At 43.0% G+C, this 17,081-nt stretch overlaps 1 protein-coding gene across 3 annotated transcripts in view; it reads right to left on the reverse strand.

The window, feature by feature from the left end:
- Nucleotides 1-17,081, reverse strand: part of FAM210A (family with sequence similarity 210 member A) — a 79,144-nt gene that overhangs the window by 25,036 nt on the left and 37,027 nt on the right. For all 3 annotated transcript variants that reach the window (XM_040431861.1, XM_040431859.1, XM_040431860.1), the window contains exons 3-4: nt 11,615-12,052; nt 5,106-5,217 (exon numbers count right to left, since the gene is read on the reverse strand). In XM_040431861.1, the coding sequence (XP_040287795.1) occupies nt 5,106-5,217; nt 11,615-12,039 (537 nt within the window). In that variant the 5' untranslated portion in view covers nt 12,040-12,052. The remainder of the gene's footprint in view (nt 1-5,105; nt 5,218-11,614; nt 12,053-17,081) is intronic.

Below are 17,081 nucleotides of genomic sequence, written 5' to 3' on the forward strand. Positions count from 1 at the left end.
CTCTCCACTCTGTCGGGGGGCTCTTCTTGTATAAGCGTTTAATAGAACACGTTCTGTAGACATCTATGTGGAATCAGCGACGCCATGTCATACTGACTCACAGTATAATTTCACTACCAAAGCAGACTCCCTATGCGTGTTACTGAAAGGCACAGTGTTCTACACCACTATAAAGGCTCTCTGCAGCCAGGAAATAGCAGTTTTTTTAACGCCCAAACCGAATTTTTTAAATTGTAAAAAAATTCGCTCATCCCTAGTGATGATCAGTGCCTGGTATCCTTAGAACTGAGGCCAAAAAGTTCAATATTGGTTTTATCATACCAGAGAATCTTGTTTCTCACAGTCAGAGTCCTTAAGGTGCTTTTTTTTGCAAACTTTCATGTGTCTTTTACTAAGGAGAGGCTTCTTTCTGGCCACTTTACCATAAAGCACAAATTGGTGGAGTGAGGCAGTGAGTGATGGTTGACCTTCTGGAAGTTTCTGCACACAGGATCTTAGGAGCTCAGCCAGCGACATTTGGGTTTTTGGTCACCTTTCTTACCAGGCTCTTGTGACTCTACATAGTTTGGTCGGGTGGAGAGCTGTAGTAAGAGTCCTGGTTTTTCCAAATGTTTTTCATTTAAGAATTATGAAGGCCACTGGGCTCCTAGGAACTTTGAATGCAGCAGAATTTTTTTTATGTACTCCAAATCTGTGTCTCCACACAATACTGTCTCTGAGCACTACAGGCAGTTCTTTTCTCCTCATGGCTTGGTTTTTGCTCTGATATGCATTGTGAGACCTCATAGACAGTAATGTATTTTTCCAAATCATGTCCAATCAATTGAATTTATCACAGGTGGACTCCAATCAAGATGTAGAAACATCTCAAAGATAATCAAGAGAATTAGAGGCCCCCAGAACTAAATTTGAAGTTTTGTAGTAAAGGGTCTGAATACTTACGTCCATACAAAATTTTAGTTTTTCCTTTTTAATAAATTTGCAAAGATTTCTAAAATTCAGTGCAGAATGATGGGGGAAAACTTGATTATTTTTTTCAACTTAGAAGAAGGCCACAACGTAACAAAATGTGAAAAAAGTTAAAGGGTCTGAAGACTTTGGAGGCTGTACGTCAATCTCATGGGCATAGGGGCCTATCACAGCAGTTGCAGTTTCTTAACCCCTTCCTAAAGCCCACTGACAAATTAACTGCTCTCCCCACCACCCAAGGTATAGGTTTTCTCTCTATGTCTGTAAAGGGAAACATACACATTTTGTAGACTCCTATAAACATCTAAGATCCAGACCTTTAGTGCACATTTTTTATTAGCTCTCTTTTTTTTTTTACAAATTAAATTGTTGTTAAAGGGATTGTCTGGTTTAGAAAAATGTGAGAGAGAATGCTACGTTAATAGGAAAGGACGTTCCCCATTCATGGCCATCATCTATTGGCCAGTGAGGATTTTGGCTAGAAAGACAGCCTCTCACAGTGGAGGACCCAGCAGGTGTAATGCTTATGTGTTTGGTGGTACTGCAAGTGAAATTAAAGGGGCTTTCCAGGCTCCTGATATTGATGACCTATGCTCAAGGTAGGTGATGACCTATGCTCATTAATATCCAGCTGGTGAAAGTCCGACAACCTGCACCCCCAATATTCAGCTGTACTCCGGGGCCGGAACTAGCATTTTGAATGGAATGGGAAGTGCAGCAGCCGTGCTGGGTTACTGCAGCTCAGCTATCACTGAAGTGAATGGGAGCAAAGCTGCATTAACCTGACATAGCCACTATACTGTGAACGGAGCTGCGCTTCCTTTTCCATTCAATGTGCTAGTTCCAGCGCCAGAGGATGCTGATCCGTGGAGGTGTGGGGCCCTCGCCGATCGGATGTTATTGACCTATGCTGAGGATAGGTTATCAATATTAGGAGCCTGGAAAACACCTTTAAGGCTATGGACACATACATACAGTAAAATTCGGAGCTTAAAAAAATAAAAAATAAATTAGATGCAGACTGGAATGAAAATCTGCCTCTGAGAACAGCTTGTTTTTGGTGCTGTAAATGCCCTAGTCCAAGGTGGCAGATCAGGCTTGGATGTCTCTGCTTGACCATTCTGCTATGGCTTAGGTCTTCTGGGATGGGTTCACAAGTTGTGCATACACAGTAACCAAAGTGCATCCATGATGTGACATGTAGATTGGCACTGACTGCAGCTAAAATGAGTTTCACTGTTTATGGCTCCATGGTGAACTTCCGTTTAGTTGTAAACCGAGCGATCATTAACAATGATTCAACTCTAGATGCAGTCTGTTTGAAATCGGGCACAGTTTTGGCCCCATGCTGCATCTGTAAATTGTGAACTCAGCCTAAGGTTTCAGCGTGGTATTTTACGATTACACACATCACTTACACCATACACATCCAGCAGCGGAGTGCAGTACATGGCTGTCATTTATGTTATGCCGGATAAATAAAGTGGTTGTTCCCATAAGACAACTTATCCTCTATCCATAGGAAAGGGAATAAGTGTCTAATTGGCAGGGGTCCAACCGCTGGGGCCCCTGCCGCTCACAAGGACGGAGGTGCGTGCTTCCTGTGTGAATGGCAGACATGCATGTGTGCCCAGGGCTCCATTTAACTCTACGGGACTGTCAGAGATAGCTATGTACAAGCCCCATACAGCTGCATGGAGCGGCAGCACGCATGCAAACTGGAGAACATGGGACCCCATTATTATGATCAGCGGGGGCCCCAATGGTCAGAACCCTGCCTTTAATGGCTAATACCCATTTTCAGCACTTTTACTTTTGCAAGGAACACACAGAGCGGATGTACCAAAATGAAATACTATAAAAGGGTAAGCAGCTTTGATCAAGCTGAAAAGCCTGCTTAACAGTCTAGACATGAGGAAAGCATGCTAGGACCGGTGGATAGCGTAGCTGCGAGCAACTACAAAAACCACTCAGTTCCAGACTAGTCCCGTGTCCTAGATTATAATCACACCTAAGCTGAACAGAGGAATGTGGCAGAAGCGAAAGAGGAGCTTTCATGGTTTTGTGTTAATGGAGATAAATACCTTTACTTGCTACCACCCTGCCTGATTTTTTTTAAATATCGCTCCTGCCCCCCGCGCAGTTTTTGTGCTCAGTATGCTAATACTGAGCATCGGAACAGGGAGCAGGAGACGCCAGGGTTTCTCAATGGGCGTCTCCTTCTCCTTGGCTGTGCCGCGATCCAATAACATCGGAGAGCCTCACAGCCAGGGAAAAGAGATTCAAAAAAAACTCAGCTTCTCCCTGCATTAATATTTTCTGGTATTGAGATCCGTCATAGGGTCTCAATACCGGAAAAAAACGCTTCCGTTTTGTCCCTATTCATTGTCAATGGGGACAAAACGTAATTGAACAGAACGGAATACTCCAAAATGCATTCTGTTCTGTTCTCATACCGGACAGCAAACCACAGCATGCTGCGGTTTGCTTTTCGTCCTGGAATGCGGAGCAAGACGGATCCGGCATGACCCACACTGCAAGTCAATGGGGACGAATCCGTTTTCTCTGACAATAGAAAACGGATCCGTCCCCCATTGACTTTCAATGGAGTTCATGACGGATCCGTCTTGGCCATGTTAAAGATAATACAACCGGATCCGTTCATAACAGATGCAGACGGTTGTATTATCAGTAACGGAAGAGTTTTTGCTGAACCCTGCCGGATCCAGTAAAAATGCTAGTGTGAAAATATCCTGAAAGGTGATCAAAAAATTATATCTACCCCAAAATGGTACCAATACAAACTACCGTTCTCCGTGCACAAAACAAGCGCACGTACAGCTCTGTAGATGGAAAGTTATCAGAAAATAGCGATGCAAAGGAAAAGTTTATTTTCTCAAAAGGTTAGTAAAACAAAATAAAAACTATACAAATTTGGTATCACCGTAGTCGTCCTGACCCACAGAATAAGTACTTCATGTTACTTTTGGTGCACAGTGAACGCCGCAATATCAAAACCCAAAAAACCTTGGTAGACTCTTTTTTTTTCAGTTTCACCCCACAAATTATTATTTTTACTGCTTTTTCCAATACAAGGCATGGTAAATTAAATGGTGTTTAAAAAATACCACTTGTGTTGCCCTTATATAGGTGAACGGAAAATGTAAAAAGTTAATGACGCTTGGAATGTGAGGAGGACAAAAAACAACAAAAAAAAAAAGAAAAAGGGCCTGGTCCTTAGGGGGCTAATTAACAATGAGCTGCTTGTGTAAAGTGTGGACCTAGCAGGTCATTCCCTATAACCAGAGACACTCTTTGTAACCGTTCTCAGCTCTGGCTAATAGATGAAAGTCCTGGATCAGGTTGGGGGGGGGGGGGGCACCCCTGAATCAATGCAGTATACCCTAAATGTGTATTTAAAATATATATTTTCATCTTATTGAACCATAAAATATATATTTTCTAACCAGCCAACTCTTATAATGCAGCTGCAATTCTATTTGCCATACGAGGGTCACATGCGATGGCGACGGGCCGTGGACTCTAAAAGATAAGGCAGCACTTTCTTCCAGAAAGAAGTCAATACTGTCACTGTTACAAGATGAAGCAGCATGTACCGTCTGCACAGTAATGTCGTTTTATTTTTTTCCGGTCCTGACAGGCTTGAGTTCTAGATGATGCAATCAGAGGGAATGTGTCAATGTCAAATTTTTGTGATCGAGACAATGAAGAAAGGTCCCTTCCGACCCCCCCAGCAGCCCGACTCTCATCACCATGACTCCTCTAGCACGGCGCTGTCAGACTTGCCAGTGTTATAATGAGCAGGCAATAATGTGGCTTTGTTATAGAAAAATATCACGACAAAAAGGGGATTTAGTATGTACTGGCCATGGGACAGAATGACTGAAGGGCATACTGAGATAATTGATGGCAAGTGAGCATTAATCCCAACTTTAATTGTGGAAGGGAATGAATACAGGTCACAGACGAGCAAGCCGGTGACTGAAGGTGGTCTGGACGTTCCTCCATATGTCATGTCCAGTCATTGAGGAGGGTGTCCTTCTGTACATGACATGCAGTGGAAGGCATTTACAGTAAAGAAGCCCTCCCCATATAAAAAAAGATCTCTACTTTACCTTATACAAGGCATAGGCTGTGAGCACATTCCCGCTCTCCGAATTCTTCAGAATATTCACTATACTTTCAGGCAATCCAATGAACTCCAGGAAAGGAACCACGTTTATTCCTCTAATTAAAGTGAAAAAAAGATATTAATAAAAAAATGATAATAACCTAAAACCTATATACACCGTTCCTGTGGTGCTCATCACATATCAATTCAGTAAATCACGCAGAGAACATATACCGTACAGCTGGATGAGGTTTGCATTACTTATGGGCATAGTGCGCCCTCTCCTGGAGCTTGGGAGCTACAGCAAGTCAGTAGGCCATGAAACCTCATCTAAATTTGATCAGATACAACTGTTACTGGATGTTATTTAATATCCGAGTCATGTCTCAAGGCCTATTTGAAGGGTTGAACAGTGACTTATAAGACTGTCTTACATCTGGTGGTATCAGAGGCAGAGCTTGTTAAGAGCTCCTTTGCATCCCTTCTTCCAGGAATTCCAGAGGAGCACGTATGGCCTATAAGTCTCCTCACGCCGACTAAGGCGCTCTCTCCCCAAGGAGAGATAGTACCCCCCAAATAATGGAGGGATTGTAAAATGATCAGCGCGTGATTTATATATAAAATATATATATATATATAATTATTTTTTATTAGAAAAAAATGGCTGATAACATTAGGCAAAGCATGCCAAATTAGCAGGCTAGGAATCGTAAAGAAGGCCACCTTGAGAGGGTTGGATGGCGCTAAAATTGCGCACATGATCGGCAAGATTTGTTAGAAGACTTGCTACACAGAATGGCACAAGTCCGATCCAAAAATCAAACAAATCTAAATGAAATGGAACGTTTTTACACAAGCACTAAAAAGCAACCATCAACAACAGCGCAGAACAGACACTTCGACAAAATGTGCCAGCTAGTGTCTATGGGGACCATCAGACTCTCCCCTGATAGCAAATGTAGGGAGAAAGAAGGACCGGTATGCCCGATGCTCACAGGAGATAAGCAGCAGACTGATGGGAGTGGATGAACAGTCAGGAGGAACGGCTGTTGGCAGAGCAAGTGCTCCTGCTGACAGGTGCCCTTTAAGCCAGTTGTCAATTGATCAACCCTGTTAAACCAGGCATATTGACTGTAAGGCTACGTCTACACGATGACATTTGTCGCGCAACATTTTGTTGCACTAATGTCGTGCGGCAATTTTTATAATGGCAGTCTATGGTGTCGCACTGCAACATACTGCGACGCAAGTCGCAGAAAATCCATTCGAGATGGATTTTTCTACGACTGTTGCGTCGCAGCATGTTGCATGTTGCAGTGCGACACCATAGACTGCCATTAAAAAAATTGTTGCGCGACATTAGTGCAACAAAATGTTGCGCGACAAATGTTGCAGTGTAGTTGTGCCCTATTTGTCTGTAGACGTAGCCTTAAGGCCTCTTTCACACTACCGTTTGTTTTTTTTCCCTTTTGCGGTCCATTTTTTGCGTTCCGTATACGGAACCATTCATTTCAATGGTTCCGCGAAAAAAACTGAATGTGTTCCGTATGCATTCCGTTTCCGTTTTTCCGTTCCGTTGAAAGATAGAACATGTCCTATATTTAGCGCAAATCACGTTCTGTGGCTCCATTAAAGTCAATGGGTCCGCAAAAAAAAACGGAACACAGTGCCCTCATTTACCGACAGAATAAAAATGGTTTTTTTCAGGAATGCTGCTACTGATTCTCATAAGGTTGATCCTGCTGATAGGCACTCTTTAATAGGGAATATTAAAAATGAGAAGTATTCAGAAGTCTTTTAGGCAAAAAAGAAAAATAAATGTTGAAAAACACAAAAACCACTAGCTGGCGTAGATTTCAGTCATCATGCATGGTTGAAAAATGGGATAAATAATGAATCAGCCTGAACGGCTGATTTGCAAAAAATTCCATTTGCACAATACTCTTTGCGCAAATGGCGTTTAAGAAGCCAAAATCCCGCAGTTTGCCACTTTTTAAAGCCAAATTCTAGCATAGGGGGTTGATAATTTCTACCCCACTGTGTGTGAAACCAGCCAAAGGATACGTCCACAGCTTATCTGCCGGCATTCTGGAGCGGCAAAATCTGACCCAAATGAATGGAGTCTGCCACAGATTGCAATACAGGGAGTGGGAATTCGTAGTCTAGTCAGATTCTGCTGCAGATGTTTTTTGCACAGCTTGTGGATGAATGAGATTTTGGAAAATGTCATCCACTTTGCTGGTACTTAAAGAGGACCTGTTGACATGAAATGCAGTGCAATCTGCAGGCAGCAGGTTATAGAGCAGGAGGAGCTGAGCAGACTGATATGTAGTTTTGCCGGAAATCTAAATCTTTGCTTATCCCACCTCCTGTGAACAGCTATTGGTACAGGGAGGAGGTGTTTTCAGTGACTGATAGCATCGTGTGCATAAGTGTGCTTAAAGGGGTTGTCTCACTTTTAGTAAGTGGCATTTCTCATGTCGAGAACATTAATACAAGGCACTTACTAATGTATTGTGATTCTCCATATTGCTTCCTTTGCTGGCTGGATTCATTTTTCCATCACATTATACACTGCTCGTTTCCATGGTTACAGACCACCCTACAATCCATCAGTGGTGGTCGTACTTGCACAATATAGGAAAAAGCACTAAACTATATGCACTCCTACAGTCCTGGCCACCAGAGAGGCTGATGCTTTTTCCTATAGTGTGCAAGAACGACCACCACCGATGGATTACAGGGTGGTCTGTAACCATGGAAACGAGCAGTGTATAATGCGATGAAAAAATGAATCCAGCCAGCAAAGGAAGCAATTTGGACAATCACTATACATTAGTAAGTGCCTTGTATTAACTTTCTCTACATGATCAATGGCACTTACTGAAGTGAGACAACCCCTTTAAGAGACAGCTGTCAGTCACTGATAACTCCTCCCCCCTGTACCGATAGCTGTTCACAGGAGGTGGAAAAAGCAGGAATATAAATGTATAACTTGCAGGTTTTACTTATCTTTTCCCATAGAACTATATGTCAATCTGCTCAGCTCCTCTTGCTCTATAACATTCTTCCTACAGATTGCATTACATTTCGCAGTCTCAGGAGGGGCCTGTATAGTAAAGATTCTATTTCTCGTCTTGAGTCCATTCCTTGCTTTGGCTTCAATCTGTATTATAACAGCACATGTGCATGCTAGACACAAAACCCAAGGAGCGGAAACATAAAGTGTGATTCAATCCGTATAAATCTACTGTCTGGCATACTTTGATAGTCTGGAACATATAATGCAAAGGAGGACGCTAAGTTTAGACTGACATTTGCGATCAGTAGCAGCTAGAAAGGGCAATGATGCCAGTTGGTTGGGGGGTAACTAAAACAAACACTTGTCCTGTAATCTGCGCTGATGTCAGGTGCCCGGCTCTCCAGCTGTAGACTGGCCATGTACGCAGCGGGCGGGGGTTACGCACAGGAAACTGTATCCCAGAAACAGATGTGGAGAACAGAGGTATGAGCCTTAACTGGAACAGGCACAAACCGTCTCTGAAATGGTAAATGACGTCCATATTTCAATAAAGAATTCTAGCTGAAAAATCTAAAGGTCCTTCGGGGTATGTCCACACTTCATATTTTCACCTCTGGATTTTGAGGCAGATTAGCCACAATCCCGTCCCCCCTCCCCCCCCTTTACCATGGCAAAGGGCGAAATCCACAGCATAAATGGCCATACTGAGGATAAGCCATCAATATTAGAATCCTGGAATGCCCCTTTAGGGCTCAAGCACACGACCGTATGTATTTTGCGGTGCGCAAAAAATACGGATGACATCCGTGTGCATTGCGAACAGTTGGCCCTTCATAGACCAGTACTATCCTTGTCCGTAATGCGGACAATAATAGGATATGTTCTATTTTTTTGCGGAACGGAAATAAGGACATACGGAAACTGAATGCACACGAAGTAACTTCCGTTAATTTTGCGGACCCATTGAAGTGAATGGGTCCGCAAAAAACCCCAGAACAGACACGGAAAGAAAATACGTTCGTGTGCATGAGCCCTTAATCAGTAAAAACTGATACAAACTTTATCAAGTTCTCAATTCTTCATTAATCTCCTTTCACACAGGCGTCGCAGTTTCCATTTTTACAAGAGATATGATGAACCCATCAGGATCACTTATTTAATTTTTTTCAAGGGTCCGTGTGTGTTTTGCGGATCCACAAAACAGACACCGGCAATGTGTGTTCCGCATTTTGCGGACTGCACATCGCCGGCACTAATAGAATATGCCTATTCTTGTCCGCAATTGCGGACAAGAATAGGACATGTTCTATTTTTTTCAGGAAAGGAAATGCGGACCCGGAAGTGCGGGTTCGCATTTCCGGATCTGGGCCGCACATAGTGTAGCCCCATAGAAATAAATGGGTCCGCAATTCCGTTCCGCAAAATGCGGAACAGAATTGCGGACGTGTGAATGGACCCTAAGGGTGGCTGCACATGGTACTGATTTATGCACAAAATTCCGCATAAAATCAGCACCAAAACGGCACTACTTATGTTTTTTTGGTGTGGTTTTTATGCGGCTTTGATTTTCCAAAGATCTCACCCTTTCATTCAAAAGGGTGAAATCCGCACAAGAGAAAAACAACAATTGACATGCTGCAGATTTCCAAATCTGCACAGCAGGTAAATTTCTGCGCCTAAGGCCTCCTGCGCCTCGTGGTTGTGATGTGGGCCGCAATGCACGAACACCGTCAGTGGGGCAGCCGCAGCAGATCGCGGACCCATTCATTTTAATGGGTCCGTGATCCGGCCGTTCCACAAAAAGATGGGACATGTTCTATCCTTTTGCGGAACGGAAGTACGGGACGAAACCCCACGGAAGCACTCCGTAGTGCTTCCGTTCCGCACCATTCTGGATCTCCGGACCCATTGAAGTGAATGGGTCCGCATCCGTGATATATGGCGACGGAGCGCACAGGTGCTTATTAGATTTGATCCTGCTGACAGGTGCTCTTTAAAGGGATTGTGTCACTTCAGCAAGTGGCATTTATCATGTAGAGAAAGTTAATACAAAGCACTTACTAATGTATAGTGATTGTCCATAGTGCTTCTGTTGCTGGCTGGATCCATTTTTCCATCACATTATACACTGCTGGTTTCCATGGTTATGACCACCCTGCAATCCATCAGTGGTGGTCGTGCTTACACACTATAGATAAAAGCACCAGCCTATTTGAGCTCCCATGGCCCAGGCCAACAATGAGGCTGGCACTTTGTCCTGTAGTGTGCAAGCACGACCACCAATGATGGATTGCAGGGTGGTCATAACCATGGAAACCAGCAGTGTATAATGTGATGGGAAAATTAATCCAGACAGCAAAGGAAGCAATATGGACATTCACAATACATTAGTAAGTGCCTTGTATTACCTTTCTCTACATGATAAATGCCATTTGCTGAAGTGACACAATCCCTTTAAAGAGCACCTGTCAGCAGGATCACATCTATCAAACTAGACAAACTATCTGGTAGGGTTGGTCCTACTGATTAAAATGACACCTGTCTTGTGAAAATCGGTTGCAGCATTTACAAGAAAGAATACTTTTATTCTTTATAAAAATGAGGGCTTCAGTGCACCAAAAGGGGTGGCTGCGCTGGAAAGCTGAGGCGCATTGAGGGTCTGTGCACCGCCCATCAGTGCACTGAAGCCCTAATTTGCATAAGGAATAGAAGTCTGTTTTCTCAGGAACGCTGCAACTGATTTTCACAAGACAGGTATTTTATTCAGCAGGATCAACCCTACCGGATAGTATGCCTGGTTTAACAGAGGTGATCCTGGTAACAGGTGCGCTTTAAATTGTCCCTGTGCTTTAAAATGTATATGTCATAGTGACATATCAAAGGTTTTGACTGGTGGGGGCTGAGGTGCCAAGACCCTTCACCGATCACTAGAACGAGGAGAATGAAGCATCCACAGAGGGCTGTGTCTCCTCGCTGCTGGAGATAGGATCAAAGAGGGTCCTTTAATAACATCCCTATGCCAGTTTTTGGCATAATAAAAAAAAAAAAAAAAGGCCCAAGACCCCTTTTTGTGACTTTTTAAATGCTTGCGCGACAATATTTGCATGGGCGTTTGTACTCCGTCCTCGCCACTTGGGAGCGGTGAAGACCGGAACACTGGCCCTGGGAAATTTACAATGAAGTAGTTTTTATCTCCAGGCCTACGGATTGCTGTAGATGCGCCTAATTTATGACGCGACACACACGTAACACTCTGGTCTTTGTAAAGGTCTCCCATAGACTTTCTACTGAGACAATCTCCAGCAGCGAGGAGAGACTGAACTCTGTGTGAACGGGTCTTGCTCCTCGTTCTGGCGATCCGTGGAAGTCCCAGCACTCAGACCCAAACCCATCATAAAATTTGATATATCAATACGACATATCAAATAAGTACAGGGACACTTTAACTAATGCAAACAAGAAAAATGGACACTTTCCCTGCAGACACTTACTGCACAGCCGCATAGTAAAAGGTCCCGAGCCATGCACTGGAGGTCAGCACATGGACGGTAACCATAACTTTTCCATACTGCTGAAAAGTCTTTTTGAACCTCTGTACCAGGCCAATGGACTTGTCTTGTAAAGGGTCCGTCTCCTCTTCGGTAACCGGAGCCTCAGTGGCAGAGGTGGTCTCTTTACTTTTCACTGGGTGACTGGCATCAAGAGAAGGGCTCTGGCCGTCTCTTTTGTCTTGAGATGATTCTAGTCTAGGGGCTGAATGGAAGCAATGGTTCTGTCCATGAAATGTGAAAACCTGACATCCAATCCTTGGTGAGAAGAAGCATCTCTGTTGTTGTCTACAAGCTCGTAACGGTAAGGTGGAAACAGATATTATACTGGAATGGCATCTCAGATATAAAGTCCTCAGTAGATGCATGCTGACGTCAAGCCTATGAGCAAAAGAAAGAAAAACAGTCACACCAGAAACTCACAAATGGATTAACCCTTTCAGGACATGGCCCATTTTATTTTTTCATTTTTCTTCCACCCCTTCCAAGAGCCACCATTATTTTAGTTTTCTGTTCACATAGCCGTATGAGGGCTTGTTTTTTTTCGGGACAGGTTGATTTTGTTTGATGGCGCTGCTTATTTTACCATAGCTTAGAAAGAAGGAAAAAAAGAAGGAATCTGAAAAAAAATATTAAATTCCACCAAGGTTCCATGTTCACTGTGCGCTAAAAATGAGATGACAACCTTATTCTGCAATACCAAATTTACATATATGGTAGGTAAAAAAAAAAAAATCTAAACTGTTGACAAAAACATTGTTTCTTTGCATTGCCATATTCCGACACCAATAGCTTTTTTATATTTCTGTCTACAGTACAGGACTGTGCAAGGGTATGGTTTTTTGTGGGGCAAACTGGAGTTTCTACTGGTCCCTTTTTGGGGTCCATATGACTTTTTGATCACTTTTTATCATATTTTTTTGGTTGAGATGACAAAAAAACTGAAAATAGGCCATTTTTATTTTTCCATTACAGCGTTCACTGCGCAGAAAAAGATTTTTTTATATTTTATTAGTTCAGACATTTTCTGATGTGGAGATACCTATGATGTTTATTTTTATATGGGAAAGTGGGGTTATTTGAATTTTAAATATTTTTGTGTTTGTTTTTTTAAACTTTTTTATTGTAATTTTAAGTCCTTTTAGGGGACTTGTACATGCAATCTTCTGACCACTTTTATAATAGACTGCAATAGAATACTACTGCAGTCGATGGGATTCTTACGGCTTCTTCTCAGGTCATGCTTAGGGCATGGCTCTGCAGACAACTTGCTATGACAGCGCTGGGAGCCTTCAGAGGGCCCCACGCGGTCATGGCAACCAATCAAAGCCCCATGATTTTGCTGTGGGAGCTCCGATCAGAGGACAGATAGAGCCCGCTCCCACTGTCAAACCCCTTAGATGCCGTGATCACTATTAACCGCAGCATCTGAGGGGTTAAAAGGGCTTTCTGATTCTTTCTAAATGATGACCTATCCCCTGAATAGCATAGCAGATAATCAACACCAGCATGCCCTCCATGGTTTCTTTATTCCAAACGGACCCATAAAAATGTACAAAGGGCAAAACATAGTGAACTTTGTACATTTTAATGGATCCGTTTTGAATAAAGAAACCATGGAGGACGTGCTACCGTCGATTATCTTTCGTGCTGTTAGACTGGAGCGACTGCTGTGGATTTACAGTGGCTGACGGACTGGTGCATTCCTGATGGCACGGCTTTAAATTTGCTCTCTATCCTCTGGATGGGTCATCAGTATCTGATCGGTGGGGGATTTGGGACCCCTGCTGATCAGCTGTTTGAGAAGGCAAAGGTGCTCCTGTGAGTGCCGCGGCCTTCTCGCAGCTTACCAAGCGCAGTATGGATTTTCTTGTGCTTTAATAATGAAAACATTTTTTTTTTTTTTTTCTTTCATCGCCATATTCTGATCCCCATAACTTTTTTATAGTTATGGTGTAGATATAATGGTTTGTAGTGGCTCACCTCACTATTGCATATGGAGTGGGTGCCCCAACTGATAGACACACCACGTCTATAAAAAAGAATCAATGTAGAATATAGAGTAGTTGTGCACACCTCATTTGGAAGAATACAACTGATGTATAAAACAAAAATATATTGATTACAATTTTAATCCAATAACTGTATGGCAGTATCCAATATGCAAGGAATCTCAGAGACATTCAAGGTCGGGTAAACCAATGGATGTCTCAGATAGTCCCCAAATGGTTATATAGACCTCTAACTGTTCAGAAAGAATAAAATAAGATTAAAAATATGGCAATTCTCTTCAGACGGGTATAATCATTAATCAGAATTCATCAATATAGTGATCGAAAATTCATCCACAATTCAACCAAGTGAAAGCAGTAAATGTTATCCACAATGGGACCACAAGATGAAAATAATAAAAACACAAACGTGAGGTATATAATAAAACGTGAATCCACCTAAATATTATAATAAATTCATAACGTGAGTCCACCTTTAAAAAAATTATAATAAATTCAAAAAATGAGTCAACCTATGGAAAGAAATCATTCACTTAAATATAGGATGTTTCCACCTATATATGGAAAGTTCCACCTGTAGAGAAAGGGGGGGGGGGGGGGAAAGAGGGGCGAATTCCACCTCTATATGATAGAAAACTGTGTGTGAGGATTCTTCCAATGATTACTTCATCCACTGCGGAATTGCACTGGTTAAAATGTAACAAAAAAAAATTAATAAAAAAGTTCATCCACTATGAAAAACGGCAATATCTATTGCAATAGATGGCTTTGAATGATTCCAATTATGTAACGAAGTATCACTTCAGTGTTGAAATGAGGTATCATACCTTGGAATACATTAGCGATTGTTCCTGCAATTATAGAAGTGATCGGGCTAAGAGACAATGCCCTTACTCACAGTTTGATGACTCGACTGGAACACAGCCTGGCAGTATCGCAGTACAGCGGAGGGTCAGCCAGTATACTACGTGTCTGCCGCAGGTGATATTTTTGTACTCCCGGTGTTTAGAGCAATAGGTTGGTGCTGTTTGTGCCTGTGGCCGCGGCGTCCCACGTGCCTACAGCGCTGACGATCTTCTGATCTTCCGGCGTCTCCTTCTGGTCAGGAGTAGTTATCAGAGTTGCAGGGTCCAAATGCTCGTAGCGTCGAATACCGCTTGAATAATAGTGAGAGCGCTCTAACAAAACCTCGATAATGATGAATAGCGTCTGGGGGTCCTCACCATACGCGTTTCAGAGATCTGTCTCCTTCCTCAGTGGTTAGGAGACCCCCAAATATAACAGACCTTATATAGTCTTATTCAATTAATGTCTTAACTGGCATGGAATCAGTATTCTATCAATCTTCCATTGGTATTAGTATAACGGAATCACCTTGCATTTTTCATGCGTCTTTTCAAATAGTGGATAATACTGCCGATTTTTTGGAATAGTTGACAGTCCTGCCGATTTTTTCAAATAATATTGCAGATTTTTCAGATAATAAACAACATGGGGGTCTATTTAACCATTTGGGGACTATCTGAGACATCCATTGGTTTACCCGACCTTGAATGTCTCTGAGATTCCTTGCATATTGGATACTGCCATACAGTTATTGGATTAAAATTGTAATCAATATATTTTTGTTTTATACGTCAGTTGTATTCTTCCAAATGAGGAGTGCACAACTACTCTATATTCTACATTGATTCTTTTTTATAGTTATGTCTACAGAGCTGTGTGATGGCTCATTTTTTGCAGGGTCATCTGTAGTTTTCAGTGATACCCTCTTGGGGTGTGTAAGACTTTTTGATCTTTTTTTACTCACTGTGGGTGTTGTGAAGGGGTTAATGACAGACTACATCCGCATTTAGTGGAATGCAGTGGACTTTCTGTACGAATCTGCAGAACTCAGAACAAAGTAGCGGCAAAGTGGATGAGATTTTAACTTAAAGGATAGGTCATCAATATGAGATTGGTGGAGGTCTGACACCTTGCAACTCCTCCGATCAGCTGCGGCGACGGAAACTAACAGGGTACGAAGCAGAATCAGAAGGCTTCGCACACAGTGTAATTTCTTACACTGGTGTACCGGAGCTCAGCGCCCATTCACTTGAATGGAAGCTAAGCTGCAGTACCCCGGCACGGCCACTACACAGTGTATGCAGCTTTCTGCCTCCAGCTCCGTACACTGTACAGTTATTGCCGACATGGCTGCCCGAAACAGCTGATCGGTGGGGGACCATGACGGACTTGATATTGATGACCTACCTGGAGATAATAACTAATAAAACCACATAAAGAACAAACCAGTATCGGGATATTAGTGCAAAAAAATGTTGTCTTCCTGTGGACACGGAGAGGAAAATGAAGAAAAGCAATCATTACCAGAATGTCTCTCTTCCCATGCCATGTAGACGCACACAATACTGTCACCAATGTCAAGTGTTACTGAGTTTTGGTAAAACTTTTGATATGTCATAGAGACAAAAAGTTTTGATAGGTGAGGACCTATGTGCTGAGACCCCCGCCGATCACTAGAATGAGGAGAGAAGTGTTCACATATCGCATTCTCTCTCTCATCACTGCGGAGGACATAATTGAGACTTCTATTGGCCCTGTCATCTCCAGTGAGGAGAGGGTGTGATATGTACCGGGTATGTGCCTCTCTCTCCTTGATATAGTGATCTGTGGGGGTCTCAGCTCTCAAACCCCCACCGATCAGAACTTTTTATTTGTCTCTATGACAAACAAAAAGTTTTACCTTTTCAGGACAGATTTACTTGTAGTCCACACAACTGATAATGTGGAGGCAGAGGTGGCAATAACGCCTGTACAAGAGTCATAGACGCCTGTTCAGGCCATTTTACTCCCTGGAAAAAGCCTAAGGCGTACCAATACACCTTAGACTTTTCCCTGCCATTCATCAGCGCAGTGAGCGCTGTCAACGGCGCAGGCAGCGCACCGATGCTGCTGCTTGAAACAACCAATAACAAAGCTCCTTACAGTAAGGAGCTTAGTGATTGGTCAGTTTGAGCGTGCTGCCGGAGCTTATGGCACACCGCTCTGAAGTAAGGAAGCAGGCGCACGATCCTCACTGGCGTGGTAAGTGGCCTTGCTGAGTAGTGAAATAGTGGGGGTCCCGGATCTAAGCGCCTTGTTTTTCCCTATAGTGATGAGTCTGCAACGCTCAGCCGAGCGCCGTCTCCCCTCCCTGCTGAGTGCGGTAGTGAAGACGGCCTCAATAGAAGGTCTAGGGGACTGTCTTCACTACTGTGCTTAGCAGTAAGGAAAAGTGGCTGAGCGCTTCAGACTCCTGCTTATAGAAGTCAGCGAGGGTCTCAGCGCTGGACACGCCAACAGGAGACCAGCAGCAAGCAACACCAACCTCAGACTTGGGTCTGACCGCCAGCTGC

Source organism: Bufo bufo, chromosome 5, assembly GCF_905171765.1.
Source record: "Bufo bufo chromosome 5, aBufBuf1.1, whole genome shotgun sequence".
Lineage (NCBI taxonomy): Eukaryota > Metazoa > Chordata > Amphibia > Anura > Bufonidae > Bufo > Bufo bufo.